The sequence below is a fragment of the Sminthopsis crassicaudata genome, chromosome 3 (genome assembly GCF_048593235.1).
Source record: "Sminthopsis crassicaudata isolate SCR6 chromosome 3, ASM4859323v1, whole genome shotgun sequence".
NCBI classification, from domain to species: Eukaryota; Metazoa; Chordata; class Mammalia; order Dasyuromorphia; family Dasyuridae; genus Sminthopsis; species Sminthopsis crassicaudata.
In genome coordinates, this window is record NC_133619.1 from 78,106,044 (window position 1) to 78,122,245 (window position 16,202).

A 16,202-nucleotide genomic window follows, 5' to 3' on the forward strand; every position below is an offset into this window, starting at 1 on the left:
ACAGACAATTCTCAGATGAAGAAATTGAAACTATATCCACTCACATGAAAGAGTGTTCCAAATCACTACTGATCAGAGAAATGCAAATTAAGACAACTCTGAGATACCACTACACACCTGTCAGATTTGCTAAGATGACAGGAACAAATAATGATGAATGTTGGAGGGGATGTGGGGCAACTGGGACACTGATACATTGCTGGTGGAGTTGTGAAAGAAGCCAGCCATTCTGGAGAGCAATTTGGAACTATGCCCAAAAAGTTATCAAACTGTGCTTACCCTTTGACCCAGCATTGCTGTTATTGGGATTATATCCCAAAGAAATACTAAAGAGCGGAAAGAGACATATATGTGCCAAAATGTTTGTGGCAGCTCTTTTTGTTGTAGCTAGAAACTGGAGGATGAATGGATGTCCATCAGTTGGAGAATGGTTGGGTAAATTGTAGTATATGAAGGTTATGGAATATTATTGCTCTGTAAGAAATGACCAGCAGGAGGAATACAGAGAGGCCTGGAGAGACTTAAATCAACTGATGCTGAGTGAAATGAGCAGAACCAGAAGATCACTGTACACTTCAACAACAATACTGTATGAGGATGTATTCTGATGGAAGTGGAGATCTTCAACATAAAGAAGAGCCAACTCACTTCCAGTTGATCAATGATGGACAGAGGTAGCTACACCCAGAGAAGAAACACTGGGAAGTGAATGTAAATTGTTAGCACTAATATCTGTCTGCCCAGGTTGCATGTACCTTCGGAATCTAATGCTTAATGTGCAACAAGAAAATGGTATTTACACACATGTATTGTATCTAGGCTATATTGTAACACATGTAAAATGTATGGGATTGCCTGTCATCGGGGGGAGGGAATAGAGGGAGGGGGGGATAATTTGGAAAAATGAATACAAGGGATAATATTATAAAAATATATATATAATAAAAATTATTAATTAAAAAAATAAACTGTCAGATTAGTTTTATGGTAAGTATTATTAGTTTTATAGTACAGCTATGTTATGAGTTAAAAATGCTTTCGTGGGATAGAAACTTAACCATCCATTTAGAAAATTCATTTTTTGGAAAATATATTCCAATTTCCAAACAAATGACTTAAAAACTAAATTTTGGAAGATAACACGTCCACATTGCAAAATAGAGATTCCTTTTAAATGTTTCTTTTTTCTACCAAACTTTGAGTAATATTGAAAAGAAGACAAGACTTCCATGAGTGAAATATATTTAATTTTATCCCAGAAAACAAAAAAAAATGAAATCTTTTAATAATAAACATAACACCAGAATTTTTTTTCTCTTTAAATTTCTTTTATTTTCCTCCTACTTCAGAGTGTGTGTGTGTGTGTGTGTGTGTGTGTGTGTGTGTGTGTGTGTGTCCTTAGTCTGGTGAATTCCATATACTCCTTCTTAGAATAATGGCTATTACTTACATTCACAATAAATAGAAATTCTATATTTCAGTTTAAATATAGTGAAATTAAAATGAGATTTTTTTCACTATCTAAATTCATACATCTCCAGACTGAGAACCTCTTGCTTTATAATAAAAATATAGATGATCAAATTTTACTTATCACTTAGGGTTTTTAAAAAGTGAATTACAATGATCATTTTAAGATTTTAGAGGCAACATGGCAAAATGGAAATAATACTAATTTTAGATTTTTATTTTGATATTTAATGTGATGCTGTAACAAGTTACCACCCTGTTCTGAGACTCAGTTTCTTCCTATGTAAACGAGGTTAACGATACTTGTACCTTTATTTCTTAAGGTTGTTATGGGGAAAGCATTTTGTAAAATCTAACATCAGTTTGCAAGCTAACAAATAATTTAGTAAACAGTTACTTTGTGCCAGACTGGGAATGCAAAGACAAAAAGTAGTCCTGTTTCTCAAGGAACTTACATTTTAATCAGATAGACTACTAGGAAAATATAGGGTGAGTGGAGGTTTGAAGAAAACCATGTTTGAGAAACTAAAAGGCAGAAGAGAGAGGACAGAAAATTCCAGGTAAAAGGCACAGACAATGCAAATGCATATAGATAGAAGATAGATTGTGGTCCTCTAAGAATTGCAATTAGGCCAATGTAAATGGAGCATAATATGTATAGAGGAAAGTGAAATGTTAAAAAAACTGGGAAGATGATAAGTCACCAATTCATAAAGACCTTTAAAATATAAAACAGAAGATTTCATATTTGATCCTGAAAGTGATAGGGATCTGCTAAAAGGCTCATTGAGAAGGGAAGGGACATAAATGTAGGCTTTAGAAAAATCACTTTGGTAACTAAGTGGGGGATGAAATGGAGTGAGGAAAGATATAAGATATACTATATATATGTATGTTATATAAAAGATATAAGGTATAACATAAAACATTATAATATATAATATATTACATATACAATAATATAGATATATAATATAATATAATAACATAAAGTATAAGATATAATTTTCTACAAGAGAATACCTTACAAGTGGTCAAGCAGAGCCTGCCTGATAATGAACAGTGAGAGAAATTCACTATCTCTATATACTGTGTATTTGCCTTCTGGACAGTTTTGTTTATTAGAAAGAGTTCCATTATATACAGTGGAAATATTTTAGCTTTTGTCCTCAGTTCTTTAATTTTGTGGAAGACAAAAGGCAGCTCTCCAAGTATCAGAGGAAAGCTATTTTATAATCTTTAAATGGTCTCTTCCCTATGCTAAATATCTCTCTGGATGTTCTTAGGGCATGGCCTCCAGTTCTTCCCCCATCCTGATCCAGTTTGCCAATGTTCTTCCTAAAATGTGGCAAGCGGAATTTAGTTTATTCATCCCATCATCTCTACATCGAGGTTATAATTACCTTAAGGCAGGGCTTCTTAAACTTTTTCCGCTTGCGATCCCATTTTGCCCAAGAAATTATTATGATCCCAGGTATATATAGGTATAAAACATAAGTATGTAAATTAAACATTGACTGATAATAAATTATAATTTTATCACTGCATTCAGTTGTGAGACCCATGTGGGGGTCATGAACCACAGTTTAAGAAGCTGGACCTTAAGGGACTAGAGGATGTAAAACTATGAATGAATTCTACAATATCATTCTTGAGGATTCCAAGGCTCTAACATGGTGTTGGTTTGGGATCTTTTTGGTTTTAGGATCACACCTATATTTCCAGAATTGCTATAGCTAAAAAACTCTGTAGACAGTCTATAAGAGGTTGTTTTTTTTTTTTGTTGTTTTTTTTATTTTGTTTTGTTTTGTTTTGTTTTGTTTTTAAAGATGTGGAATAGACTTGTGATTTCATTGATATAGAGAATGCTTAATGAGTTTTGCCCTTGGACTAATCCATATCGGTACCTACTCTGCAACTTGTATGAGACACCAGAGGCACTGAAAGGTTAATTGAATTGCCCAGAGTCACACATATGGTATGACCCAAAGCCCTCCCTGCTTCTAAGGAAAACTTTTTATCTTCTATCCCAACATGCATCTCTTGATAATATCACATTAGTTATTAGCTTACTAACCTAAGTAACTAAATAAGTTACTAAAATCCAATTTTCCCCTCAACATGGTTAGACTCACACTCTCCCTTCTAACTTCACACATCTATATACCTCTCATTTATGTACACTTTTCCAATTTATCTGCTTATTGAAGAAATTCTAAAAAAATAAAAAACTTTCTACTGATTTCTCCAATTACTCATAAGTTATTTGTTTTTCTAGTATTCAAACAGCAAGCCTTTACATTCCAGTAAGAAAGGCACCCAGTTGTCAAAGGACTGTGGCAATCTTAACAAGTTTTCCAGAAAATAAAATACTAACAAAGATAACAGGTATTTCTTTTTCCTTTGGCAAATATTAACACTTCACAGCTAGCATATCTAGCCTGCTTAATTGGGCCCATAAAAACATGTTAAGCTATTTCACTTGCCACCATCTAATTCTTGTGACTTTGGCTCCATAGCTTTTCACAGACAGGAAAACAGCAGGAGGAAAAACAAACCAACAATGAAACAACAAATTCCCCAACAGACCAACTGAAAAGGATCTTGAAGTTTCAAGTGAGATTTTACAAACACTGCAATCTGCGCGTATTTATCTACTTTAAAAGAGTGAATTGAATAATTCAGGGGCTCCTTAGAAAAAAGGAAAAAAAAAAACCACATCACCGAATTTGAGCCCTGAATGTGGGGGGGGGGGGGGCGAAACAGAGATGGGAAGGAATGAATTCTTGTTTAAAAATTGTATAGAAAACAACAAAGAAGAACAGAGGAAAAAAATGAACAACCCAGGGAGGGACATAGAATAGCAGCCTTATTTAAGATGAATTTTTGACCTCATTTTAAAACATTTATGGATCCTGATTGCCTGTCATGAGATCACTTTCTCTCACAATACTGGCTTTTAAGCCTATTGGGTACTTTTAATCAATTTATCCTTTTTTTTTTTTTTTAAGTACATTGTGAGATAATTCTTTCCCCTTTCCCCCTGTCCCAGTCAGAATATCAGAAATTCTGTTGTGTTATGGTGTCAGTGAAAGGACACTTGAGGGTCATCTTAATCAGATGGACATAAGTTCGTGAGCTTTCAGTGCCCATTTCTGGATCCACAGAGATGTAGTGGGCAGCATCTGATTTAAAAAAAAAAGGTGTATTGTATGACCTTTATTTATCAGATAATTTTGAAGAGTTTAGTATTCTTCAATAGTGACCGTACTTGGCTCCCAAAGTTCTGCCTTATTGGAAGGATTTGACTGACAGGAATGAAATGTGAATTCTCATGTCCTTTGCCCCCCAGGATTCTACAAGAGGCTCAAGCAGTATATTGGCAGCCCCTGAGGGTTGCACCATTATGGTCAAGTTTCCCAGGCTTATTTTTTTAATTCTTGGGCAGAAGGTACAAATGCTTTTCTTTAGCTTGGGAAGGGGGGGAGAGGAGGGAAGAGTGCCTGTGATTTCAAAGATACATATTGGAAAACCTCCAGCACAATGAACGCTCTCTTCTTTTATGACAGTGGGCTTTCTGGTGTGAGGATGCAATGTCTTAGAATCCAGCTGGACAGAAAACTTATTTTCCTTGAAACAGAAACATTGGCCACTCTTGACAAAGTTCAAACTGCTCAAAGCATGGGAAACTCACACACACACACACACACACACACACACACACAGTATGACCCAAAGCTCTCCCTGACTTCATTACTTTTTCTTTATCAATGAGCCAATCAACAAGCATTTGTTCAAGGATGGCTTCTGTAACTACAAAGACCAAAAAAAAAAAAAAAAAAAAAAAAAAAAAAAAAAAAAGAAACAATCCTACTCTCAATGTGCTTAGCTTCTAATATTTGTTAATCACCAAGATGCCAGGGCAAGGCACTGAGGGGGAGTGACACAAAATCAATTAACTCTTCACAGATTCAGTTTTCTCATATGTAAAATGGGGACAATAATAACTCTTACTGGCTTGTTAAGTTTAAATTAAATATGTAAAGATCTGTGCAAATCTTAAAGTATAATGTAAATTTTAACTATTATTAATTAATTAATTGTTGACATATTCTTGGATCATTGAGATCCTAAATAGGATGAAATGGAGGTAGAATACAGATGTAAACAGTGCTCTCCAAGAAAATCTGGAGAGAAGGCTTCTAATTGGGGAAAATATGAGAAGCGTATCTGAAAGGTGGATATTAGTAGACACTTTGTACTGGGGAAGAGATGATACAAATGCTGAAGGTGGGAGATAGGATGCTCAATTCAGAGAATCATCTTCTGGCTTTGTGTTCTAATTTAAAGCAAGGCTTGTGCTGTGACATTTCTTTTCTTTTCTGTGGCAATGAGGAAACTGTGATCAAAGATGAATGTTCACCAGTCTGTGAGAAGACTACTATCCATGAGGTTCCCATCACTCTAGTTTTCCCCTGAAAGGTGACAAAGTTTTCTCTAGGTCTAGAGAGCCAAGATTCAAGCCTTGCCTCCCTTGGTGCAGCTTCCTGGCTGCCTATTGCAATGGTGATGTAGCTTTCTAGCAAGTGTATGCTGGTAAATGTTGAATAACTGACTTTCTGAAAAGGAAAAAAAATGTGTGCATGGCACACTTTAAGTTTAATACGAATTATTAACACTATCCTCATACTCTATTAAGTCTGAATAATCAATAAAACAATAAATCAAGTCCTGATGTGTATCATTTGTTGATTTCTGAAGTCTAAATGTTCACAATGGAAATTTAACAATTGGCTTTCCTAAACTTAAGAGCTGTTCCCACGTGGCTCTTCACAACAATGACAATTCAGGCTTGTTCCAATGAACTTGTAATGATGAGAGCCATCTACACCCAGAGAAAAGGACTGTAGGAAATGAGTGTGGATCATAATGTAGCATTTTTACTTCCTTAAAAGTGAAAATTTTGTTTTCTTGACAAAGAATTTTGCTTGAATTTTATTTTCTTTCTTAATTTTTTTCCTTTTTGACCTGATTTTTCTTGTGCAGCAAGATAATTAATTGTATAAATATGTATGCCTATATCAGATTTACATATTTTTTTACCATGTTTAACATATTTTGGATTACTTGCCATCTAGGGAAGGTGGTGGAGGGAAGGGGGGAGGAAATTAGAACATGATTGCAAGGGTCAATGGTGAAAATTATCCTTGCATATGTTTTGAAAATAAAAAGCTTCAGTAAAAAAAAAATTAAAAAAGGCTAATTTTTAAGTAATCACACACAAAAAAGAGCTTCTCCCAGCATAACCATGCTTCCTGCTTTCTTAGGTCACAAAAAGGCCCTATAAAGAGTTAGGTCTGTCAGCCTTGTTCGATGTTTCAAGACCACTTGAACTATCACACAGTCCCCTGCTAAGGCAAGAAGGGTGCACTGTTTACCTAAGCTAAATATTTCAGTGTCGTTGTTAAATATCTTTTCTATGCTATACCTAAGTAACTTAACCCTATTTAAAGGGGACCAATTTAAGTAAGGCTTGTCCTTTTACATATACCTTTCTATGCAAGACTCCAGATTCTGTGTTTTTTCCTGAAAAAATAAACCTATTCAATTCTGACATCTTTTATAATAAAATTAATAGCAATTATGATTTATTTATTTAAAAGTGCCAACCCCTTTTCTAAGTACCTGGGGTCAGATCCCTAGTCCTTAGTGGGATATATTGACTGGATGGAACTGCTATTTGATTCATGACTTAAAGAGGTCCATCTGGTCAATGAATTTCCTCTGGCATAATTATTATGAGGCCAAAATTAGTCTTTAAAAAACCAAACCTCAAGTTTATTTAGTGATATTACTACAGAGCATTTACTCTGTAAATACTCTGAAAATGAAAATTAAAGGAAAACATGTACATAATCAGGCTCAATTTTGCTCTGAGATATAGACTAGACTGGCTTTTAGGTCTGAAAGTGTGATCTCAGCAATATATCTCCATGACTTTGTTTATACAATTCCCCAGGCCTGGAAGGAGCTCCTTTCCCTTTGCTGTTGAATTCCTAGCATCTAACAGAAATACCATCTCTGATCACTGCCTGTTGGTTTCTAACATAAAAATACTGTTTTTAAACTCTCTAATGTGCTCATCAAGTAATATTATATGTTGTAGCTGCCTGTGTTCGTATCTGATCCCCTACCCCCACCCAAAGTATAAACTCAATAATGATGGGTGGGATTATGATTTATTGAAAGTCTATATTTCCTCTACAAGGACACTGCTTCTGTTTTGGTTTATTAATGAAGAAAGTGAAAACATTTCTTTTGTTTCTCCTCCCTTCCCCAATAGTATTAATTTCTCTGAGTTGGTGTTTTGGGGCCCACCAATTATAGAACACCAGTGCCTTTTAATTAAAAACAACATAGGAAACTTTGGGGTTGGAGGAGGGAAAAGGGGGATTTGGGAAGAAGTTGGGAGCTGGAGGTATTATGAACAAAGACTTGATGATTAAAATATGATCATTCGTTCCCCAGAAGTCTCAACTCTGCTGGGATATCCAATGCCATGTTTATCCTACATTACATGAAAGCAGAGGAAGAGAACAGGAGAGAGAGATATCCTTGCCACTTCATGTAACAAAACCTATGGCAGACAGCCATCTGGAATTTTATGATAAATCTTCCTGTCCCCTGAAAGATAAAGGATTTGAAATGACAAGACATACACAGTTCTTTCTGATCGAAAATATTGCTTACTTCTAAACAAAGGCTCCAGGATTCTAGAGCAATCATAATGTGAATTGTTCAAAAGTCAATTTATAAACTCAATATGTAATACTTGCAAGCAATGTCGCCTCTATTTAAAAATTATATTTCTTTCACTAATTCTGATGACTCACTTCAACTATTTTTTTTACTTATTATTGAGGATGGGATTATTTGCATTATCTATTCTTGATTACTCAAAGTCCTATGACCCAAGATATGGAAGGCAAAAACTTAGATGCAGTAGATAGGGAGTAATTTCCTTGTATTGCTAAAGAGGTGGAGATATACTCTACCCATATCTACAAGTATACAAGTTCAATGGTGGTGGCAGTAGGCTAAATATGAGAGCAATTAAAAGGAACTACTGTAGATTAGTGTGGTTTGATATATGTAAACAATTCCAATGAGAAGTCAGGGTGTTGTCTGCAGAATTTCCATGTCTATGAAACCCAAGTCGTTAAGCTAACTTGATACAGCTAGAAACTGGAAAATTCCTTAAAGAGTACAGTGCATTTACAACTTTTATATTAAGAAAGACTTCTGTAATTAGGACCAGGCAGAAACTTACCCAATGCTGCTCATAATCAGAAGGCCTTGCTCTTACTTCCTCATCTTCGTATAAAGAAAAGCCTTCTCTTCTGGCTTGGTGGTATTCCTTGCGTAATTTCTGGATTCGGTCGGCACATCCACTTGTGGGGCGGCCACTGGAAAATGAATGACTTCATGAAAAGATGCTTACACAAACGCACAACACTGTTGAAAATCTGATTTTTTGCTCTACTTGTCAAAAAGGCTTATAATTTTATAGAGATGGCCTGTGTGAATTTAGAAGGTCTCATAATGCCATTCAAGCAAGGCAGAGAAAAGATAAAAATAATAATGCAAAATTTTAAAATAGGCTTACAAATAATATATACTTCTTGAGTGGGATATTCAATTAATATCCTGACCTCTTATGGAGATTAAAGTTGTTAACGTTATGTTCTTATGATCAGATAACTAGAGAGCTTGACTATATTTTTACATTGCACAATTATCTTATTTTTCCAAATGAAAGTCCCTATGGATTTGTAAAAGTCCATTCCTTTTTTGGGGGGGAGGGTTCAAATCTATAATTTCATTTATCTGGGAAAATATAAGTAAGAAAATTAATAACATTTATTAACATAACAATATTGATTAAATTAGAATTAATCATAGTGAATATTCATACATTTTAAGGTTTTTAAAAAAATACTTTACATGTATTATTTCATTTGATTTCTATTTATCTTCCTGGAAGCTAGATATCCTATTTTCCAGATGAGGAAACTGAGGCAAAAGAAGTTTAAATGAAGTTAAATCACAATGAGATAATTCAAGGCAATTCCAATAGACTTGTGATGGAAAATGCCATCCATTGAGAAAGAGAACTATGAAGACTGAATGTGACTCAAAGCATAGTATTTTCACCTATTTTATTGATGTTTATTTGCTTTTCCCCCTTGTTTCCCCCCCCTTTTTGACCTGATTTTTCTTGTATAGTATGATGAATATGGAAATATGTTTAGAAAATTTCACATTTAACCTATATCAGATTGCTTGCTATCTTGGAGAGTGGGGAGAAAAATCTGGAGTACAAAGTTTTACAAAGATGAATGTTGAAAACTATCTTTGCATGTATTTGGACAAATGAAATACTATTTAAAAATTTAAAAAAGAAAGTTACTAGAGATACTGATAATAATTTGCTCATGGTCACATAGTTTTTGTTGTTTTTCAGTCATTTTCAGTCATATCCAACTCTTCATAACCCTTCTGGGGGTTTCTTAGCAATGACAATATGTATCAAAGGTGGGACTTCTTAACTATAGGGTTGGGTTTCTATCTTTTAAGTTAAACTGGCTCCCTACACAGTTCTTTGTTTTCTTTCTGTTTTGTTTGTTTGTTGGGATTTGTGATTTCACTGATGTAGGTAACTCCCATAAACATCCTTTACCAATAAAATTTTTACTTTAGAATAATTAACTGTTGCTTGTAATGTACAAGATACATAAATCAGTATATATAAACTTGATCTCATATCTTTCTGAATCCTATGCCATTTTGTCTCTTAAGTCTATTAGTGTGAGATAGTTACCTTTTAATAAAAGAGTCAGAATTTTCAGGTTAGGGGGTAAGAAGTAAAGCTAAGAAAGGAATGAAAAAAGCAAAAATAAAAAATTTAGAATGTAAGAGTTAAGCAGAACCAGGGAGCTGTGGCATTTATGTGAAGCAAGTGAGGTAATCTGAGGGCAAAAAATCAAATTGCCACGTGTCCATACTTTATGCCTCTATGCCTCCCCCATAGCTTGTTTTCTCCTCCATTTTTCCTTTCATTCATGGAGGCTCCATCCTCCAAAAAGCTTACTTAATTCAGTTCTACCTTGCCTGCTTCTCTGTGTTCTCTAAGATAAAGAGGAAGAATTAATCATAGAAGATAGGGGAGGAGAATGGTTGCTGACCCAAAGTATAATAAGGCAGGTGTGGGAAAGAGAAATTAAAATGTCACACCAGTCAAAAGGTGAGTGAGGGAACAGAATTTCCTTTCATTAGGGAACAGGTCGGATCATAAAAGGATAAAAACAAAATTGATGACATCATCAAACCAAAATTATACAGGGTGTTCCAAAAGTTTTAGACCAGTTTTAAGCCATGAAAATGGGAAAAAAAAAAGACTGCACTAAGACTTTTGGGACATCTGGTATAGCTTGTTCACTAAATACTTTCTTCATCAAAACCTCAAGAGGTACTGAGTATCGGTATATCTGCACTTCACAGATGAGGCAACTGGAGAAATTATGTGAGATGGCTAACATCACATCATTAGTGTCAGAGCAAAGACTTGAAACCAGATTTGCTGACCCTTGAGACCAGCAGTTCTACATACTGCCTCTCTAGGGTAACAGAAACAGTTGATAATCAGAAGACCTTGCTTGTATGATCTTGAACAAATCACTTAAATTCTCTGTGCTTTGGTTCCCTCATCTATCAAATAGAGTATCTGGACGTCCTACCTCTCAGTTTGGTCATTAAGATGAAATAAGATAATGTATGTAAAATGCTTTGAAACCCTCTAGTACTATTCAGCTATTGATATTATTAAGCTCCCAGATTTCATATTTGATTTTTTTTAGAAGCCAAGAATTGGAGGCTGGGAATGGACAAAGAGAAAGGGCATCTATTATATTCACTTTTTAAACAACAAATGTCACAGCAGGCCCCATTAAAGGCACCAACCTGGTTACATCTTGGTATTGCCAAAAAGAGATGCAAATTATATCTGTGAATCTTAGTGGGAAAAATAATGGCTCAGATCTTTTAAAAGAGGAGTGTTCTCTATTTAGATTACAAAGACTTTGAAGAAGGCAGGGCCATAGTTTCTATTTCTAATCCAAAGTAATGAGGAAGTACCCAGGAAAAGGTTTTTCACGAAAGCTTATTAATTTAGTTGCCCATTATTTCTCTGGTAAAAACCAAACCTCCAATATTGCAGATCCTTTTTTTATTTAGACATGTTAAAAATCATTCCAAACCACAAGTAAATAGTTTCCTACTATGCTTCACTGCAGTGTTTTATTAAAAAAAAAGCCAACAAAAACCTCCCTCAATATTTAAGAAAAAAAAAGAAAAAACCAATATTCCTTTTTTTAAACCATAGACAGGCATAAAAAAGTAATGTTATATTATAAAATAGCTTCACTCACTGTTGAGTAATGTGAGATGAATAAGATTCCCGATCCAATGCTCATGCAACAGTTCTGAATTTCAACTTGGCTTCTGACAATTACGTGAATATATGAACCACATTCAAACTCACCAGATGAATTCAATCAATGCTGTGCAAATATCGCATACATAATCTATTAGTTTACCCCAAAGAAACTGAAGCATTGAATTCAAACAGAATGAAGTCATCAGTAATAAAAAAAAGTAAGAAACTGATAAGGCAATATTAAAAAAAAATTCACAATTTTCCTATATTTGTAGTGAAAAAATCATACATTGCCTGTAAACCATTCTCCCATATGCCTATAAATACATAAATTAAAAAATATGGGTTTGATCAGATTGTAGTTCTCAAGTATAGGGAACAAGGAAGGAAAACAAATTCAGCTATTTAGAATTCAGAGAATTCCCTATAGCTTGTGAGAACATGCCTATTTTACCCCAGAAAAGCAGCCCAGCCTCAGAGAAGAAAACATGAAAACCCCCCCAAAAGTTATAAAAACTATCTAAGGATAAAATGCCTTACTTTCTATTGTCAAGGGGCACCTTTTCCCACATGTCTATATTTTAAAGAAAGTTGTAAGGACCTCATGCATAAGTCTCTAGTGAGAGACTCAACCCAACCCAAACTCAATAGACATTCTCTTGCCTCTTTATACTCTCACTTACTCAAGAGTTAGAGTATGTTAAAATAGATGAAGTAATAAATGGTAAATACACATGTATCTTTTTTTTGGTTTCTCACTATATATAGCACACTAATTTAATATAATACCAATGGAATGATATTAGTATATTCTTAGTATATATCTTAGGGGATGGAGAAGGTAATTTTTTTTAATTGTTCAGTTGTTTTTTATTACATCCAACTCTTTGTGACTCCTTTTGGGAATTTTCTTGGCAATTGCCATTTCCTTCTCTTTGTCATTTTACAGATGAGGAAATTGAGGCAAACAGGGGGAAGTGTCTTGCCTAGAGTCACAAAGCTAGTAAGTGTCTGAATTCAAGTTTAAACTCTGGTCTTCCTGACTCCTGGTCTGGTGCTTTATCCATTGTGCTACCTAACAGCCCTTAAAATCAGCTTGACATCTAAGAAATGTAAAAACTGTTCATGAGAAGCATCAATGTATAGAAGAAAGATCGCTGGTCTTGAAGTCAGAAGACCCGAGCCTTAATATCCTGATCTGTAAAATGTAGGGTTAAATTTGAATACTTTTGAGATTTCTTCCAGCTCTAAATGTATGATCCTATTGTAGATGGTGCTGTGCTAATTATACCAAAAATTATACATATATGGTAAAGACCTGATCTGAGAGTATATAATCTAAAACTGATACTGTAATCAACAAACATACATATGCATATGTGTGAATATAAGCATATCTCACATAAGTTGCTTGTAATTAAGTCATCTTATAAATTTATAATTGACTAATTAGAATATTTAGGGCAGCTAAGTGGTGAAATGTATAGGCTTACTCAGGAAAATTCAACTTCCTAAATTCAAATCTGACTTCAAACTTTTACTAGCTGTGTGACCCTGGACAAGTCACTTAACCCTGTTTGTCTCAGTTTTTGCATTTGGAAAAGAAGAAAATGGCAAACCAGTTCCGTATCTTTGCCACAAAAAAATCCCCAAATGGGGTCATGAAGAGTTGGACATGAATGAAATGACAAAATAAGAACAAATATTTTTTATGTACCAGGTATGGAATCACAAACTTATCATTATGGGCTTGGAAAGCAAGTTATAGGTCATCTAGTTTAAATACTTCAATTGATACATAGGGAAACTGATATTCATAGAGATTACCCAAATTTACACAGGGAACAGTGACAATTTGAATTTTGGGTTTATTTAAGGATTCGAAACTTTAGTTTCCCCATATTTAATGTGGAGATAATGGATGCTGTGCCACCTAACTCCTAGACATGCTACATCAAATGAGAAGATGTCTCTAAAAGTGCATTGTAACAATAAAGTGATACAGAAACAAAAACTATGATTCTTGTTGATGTTTTGCTATTCTCCTTGAGCAAGAGAACAATAATTTTCTACCCAGAAATCTGGGCAGATGAGAGATCCATGCTGGACTGGAAGATTGGACCAGCTCCAGAGATTCTGAATTGGTCATCAATTACCAGCTGGGAGAATAAGGCTTGGTAAGAAAATTTAGAAGAGAAAGCTCTAACACACATGTAGCAAACACAAACCGTGCAGCCCCTCCTTTCTCCTCACACCACCAAAGAACAAAAACTAATGAATACATACAATACTACATACAGATATTCTCCCCTTGTATATTCCATACCACTCTCCACAATTTTCTTTGAGAAGAGAACCAATTATTATTGCCTTCTGGAACCATTCCAATATTCCATTCTTTTTCTTAAAATGTTAAGCTAAAATTCTGAGTGTAATGAAAGAATTATTTCCTTTAATATTAGACTTCTCTAATATATGTCTGTATCCAACACATAAATTTTAAATGTGGTTTGTCATGACTTCTAGGCCTGATTTTGTATCTATTTTTCTGCCCCTTAATTTCTATTAGTAATTAGTTTTTCATTCCTAACTACACTGACAAGGTCTTTCTGAAATTTGTGCATTTTCCTATCAATCTTTAACCACTCTCTTGTCAAGATAATTTAAAATTTTAATTCTAGCTTTCAAACTGCTTGCCAACTTTACAAAGATGGAAATCTTAATGCTTACCATTTAAATTCTATAATAATATTATGGGTAAAGGAATTCACTACTCAGAGACTCGTTTACATATGATAAACTCTGTACTAAGTGCAGATGCTCTTTGGAAAGAAGAAATTTGTTATTGGGTTCACCCTACATACAACGTTATGAAACTCTTCATATTTATTAAAAGATAGAATCGGGGATGCTTGATGATTAAAAATCATTTCTGGCATTTATAAAGCAATGTGGAATGAGTAAAAACACCTTTGTACTCTTGGAAAATACTTGTCAACATAACTTGATTTTTTTTTTTTAGCTAAACAACTCAAAGATGATCAAAGCTTTTTAACTTCAAATTTGGCAGGACAAGAGAGAGCTGCATTTTAGAAAGACCATATCAGGCTTTCTCAAAAGTAGAAGTCAGGCTTTCAAAACACCTGACAGACTGTTGTGCTCATCGTCACTGATGGCTGATTATAGAATAGAATTTAATCACATTCACTCTTATTTTGTGACCTCTTCTCAGAGCCCAAAGCAAGGTTCTGGGAAGAGGAGTTTTGTTGGCATATATACAGGCACATTTCGGAAGATAACTGCTTACTTTCCACTGTGGTAATGCAGAAAACATTGCATTTGATGCTAAATCCTTTTGGAGTCTGAAGACCTGGGATGGAATGAATCTGGTCTTTGAGCCTGGGCAAGTAGTTTTTACTCTTGCTTGCCCCATATTTAAATTGAAAACAACAACAACAATAATAATGATGGTAATAATAAAACTAATATTGCACATGTCTGAAGATTGCTAGGAGAAAAAACATTTTGTAAATTGTTAAGTGCTATGTAAACTCACTGAGTTATGGGTGAGGCAAGGAATAATAAACAATCCCACTATTCTTCTTCTTAAATATAAGCATAAAAGGGTCCTTTATAGCTCCGTTCAGTATCATTAATTCCAAAGTATTTCAGATTCAGTGAAAACTATAACCATAGCATTTACTTTGATACTTCCAACTAATTAACATTTCATCACAAAGATGTACTTACTTTGTTTGGGCTCCCTTAGATTAAAACGAATTTAATAACTATTATTCAAATTTCATTTCATTTCAGATAGCTTTGGATTAGACCCACTGTGAATATTCAAAGAGGTTATGAAAGTAGTGCACTTTGCCTTCCTCTGCCCCCAATTACTTACAGAGAATTACCATTTTCCAAAAAGTACATTGGCCAAGAAGGTTTTCATTGCTGGGGCCAGTGCCATCTGAAACTAAAAGCTAGCAGAAGCTCTTAAAGATAGAGAATATATATTTTTGAATCTGTAGATCTTTTCTAAGTGCTTTGGAAGTACTAAATAAATGTTTATCAAATGAATGGATGAATGAACAAATGAACAATTGAATGAACGAATGAATGAATGAATGACTCTAACTTGTGATTTGAATTTCAGGATGAATTTTGCCAACTCCTTTCAGTATTCACTGCCACTACCTGTGGGCATGGTTTCTGGCTTCAGCCTCAGTGACAGGCTGTC

The 16,202-nt window shown here is 34.5% G+C and overlaps 1 protein-coding gene across 5 annotated transcripts in view; it reads right to left on the minus strand.

Moving 5' to 3' along the window:
- PARD3B (par-3 family cell polarity regulator beta) overlaps window positions 1–16,202 on the minus strand; it is a 1,277,739-nt gene that overhangs the window by 137,957 nt on the left and 1,123,580 nt on the right. For all 5 annotated transcript variants that reach the window (XM_074298957.1, XM_074298956.1, XM_074298955.1 and 2 more), the window contains one exon: window positions 8,801–8,936. In XM_074298957.1, the coding sequence (XP_074155058.1) occupies window positions 8,801–8,936 (136 nt within the window). The remainder of the gene's footprint in view (window positions 1–8,800; window positions 8,937–16,202) is intronic.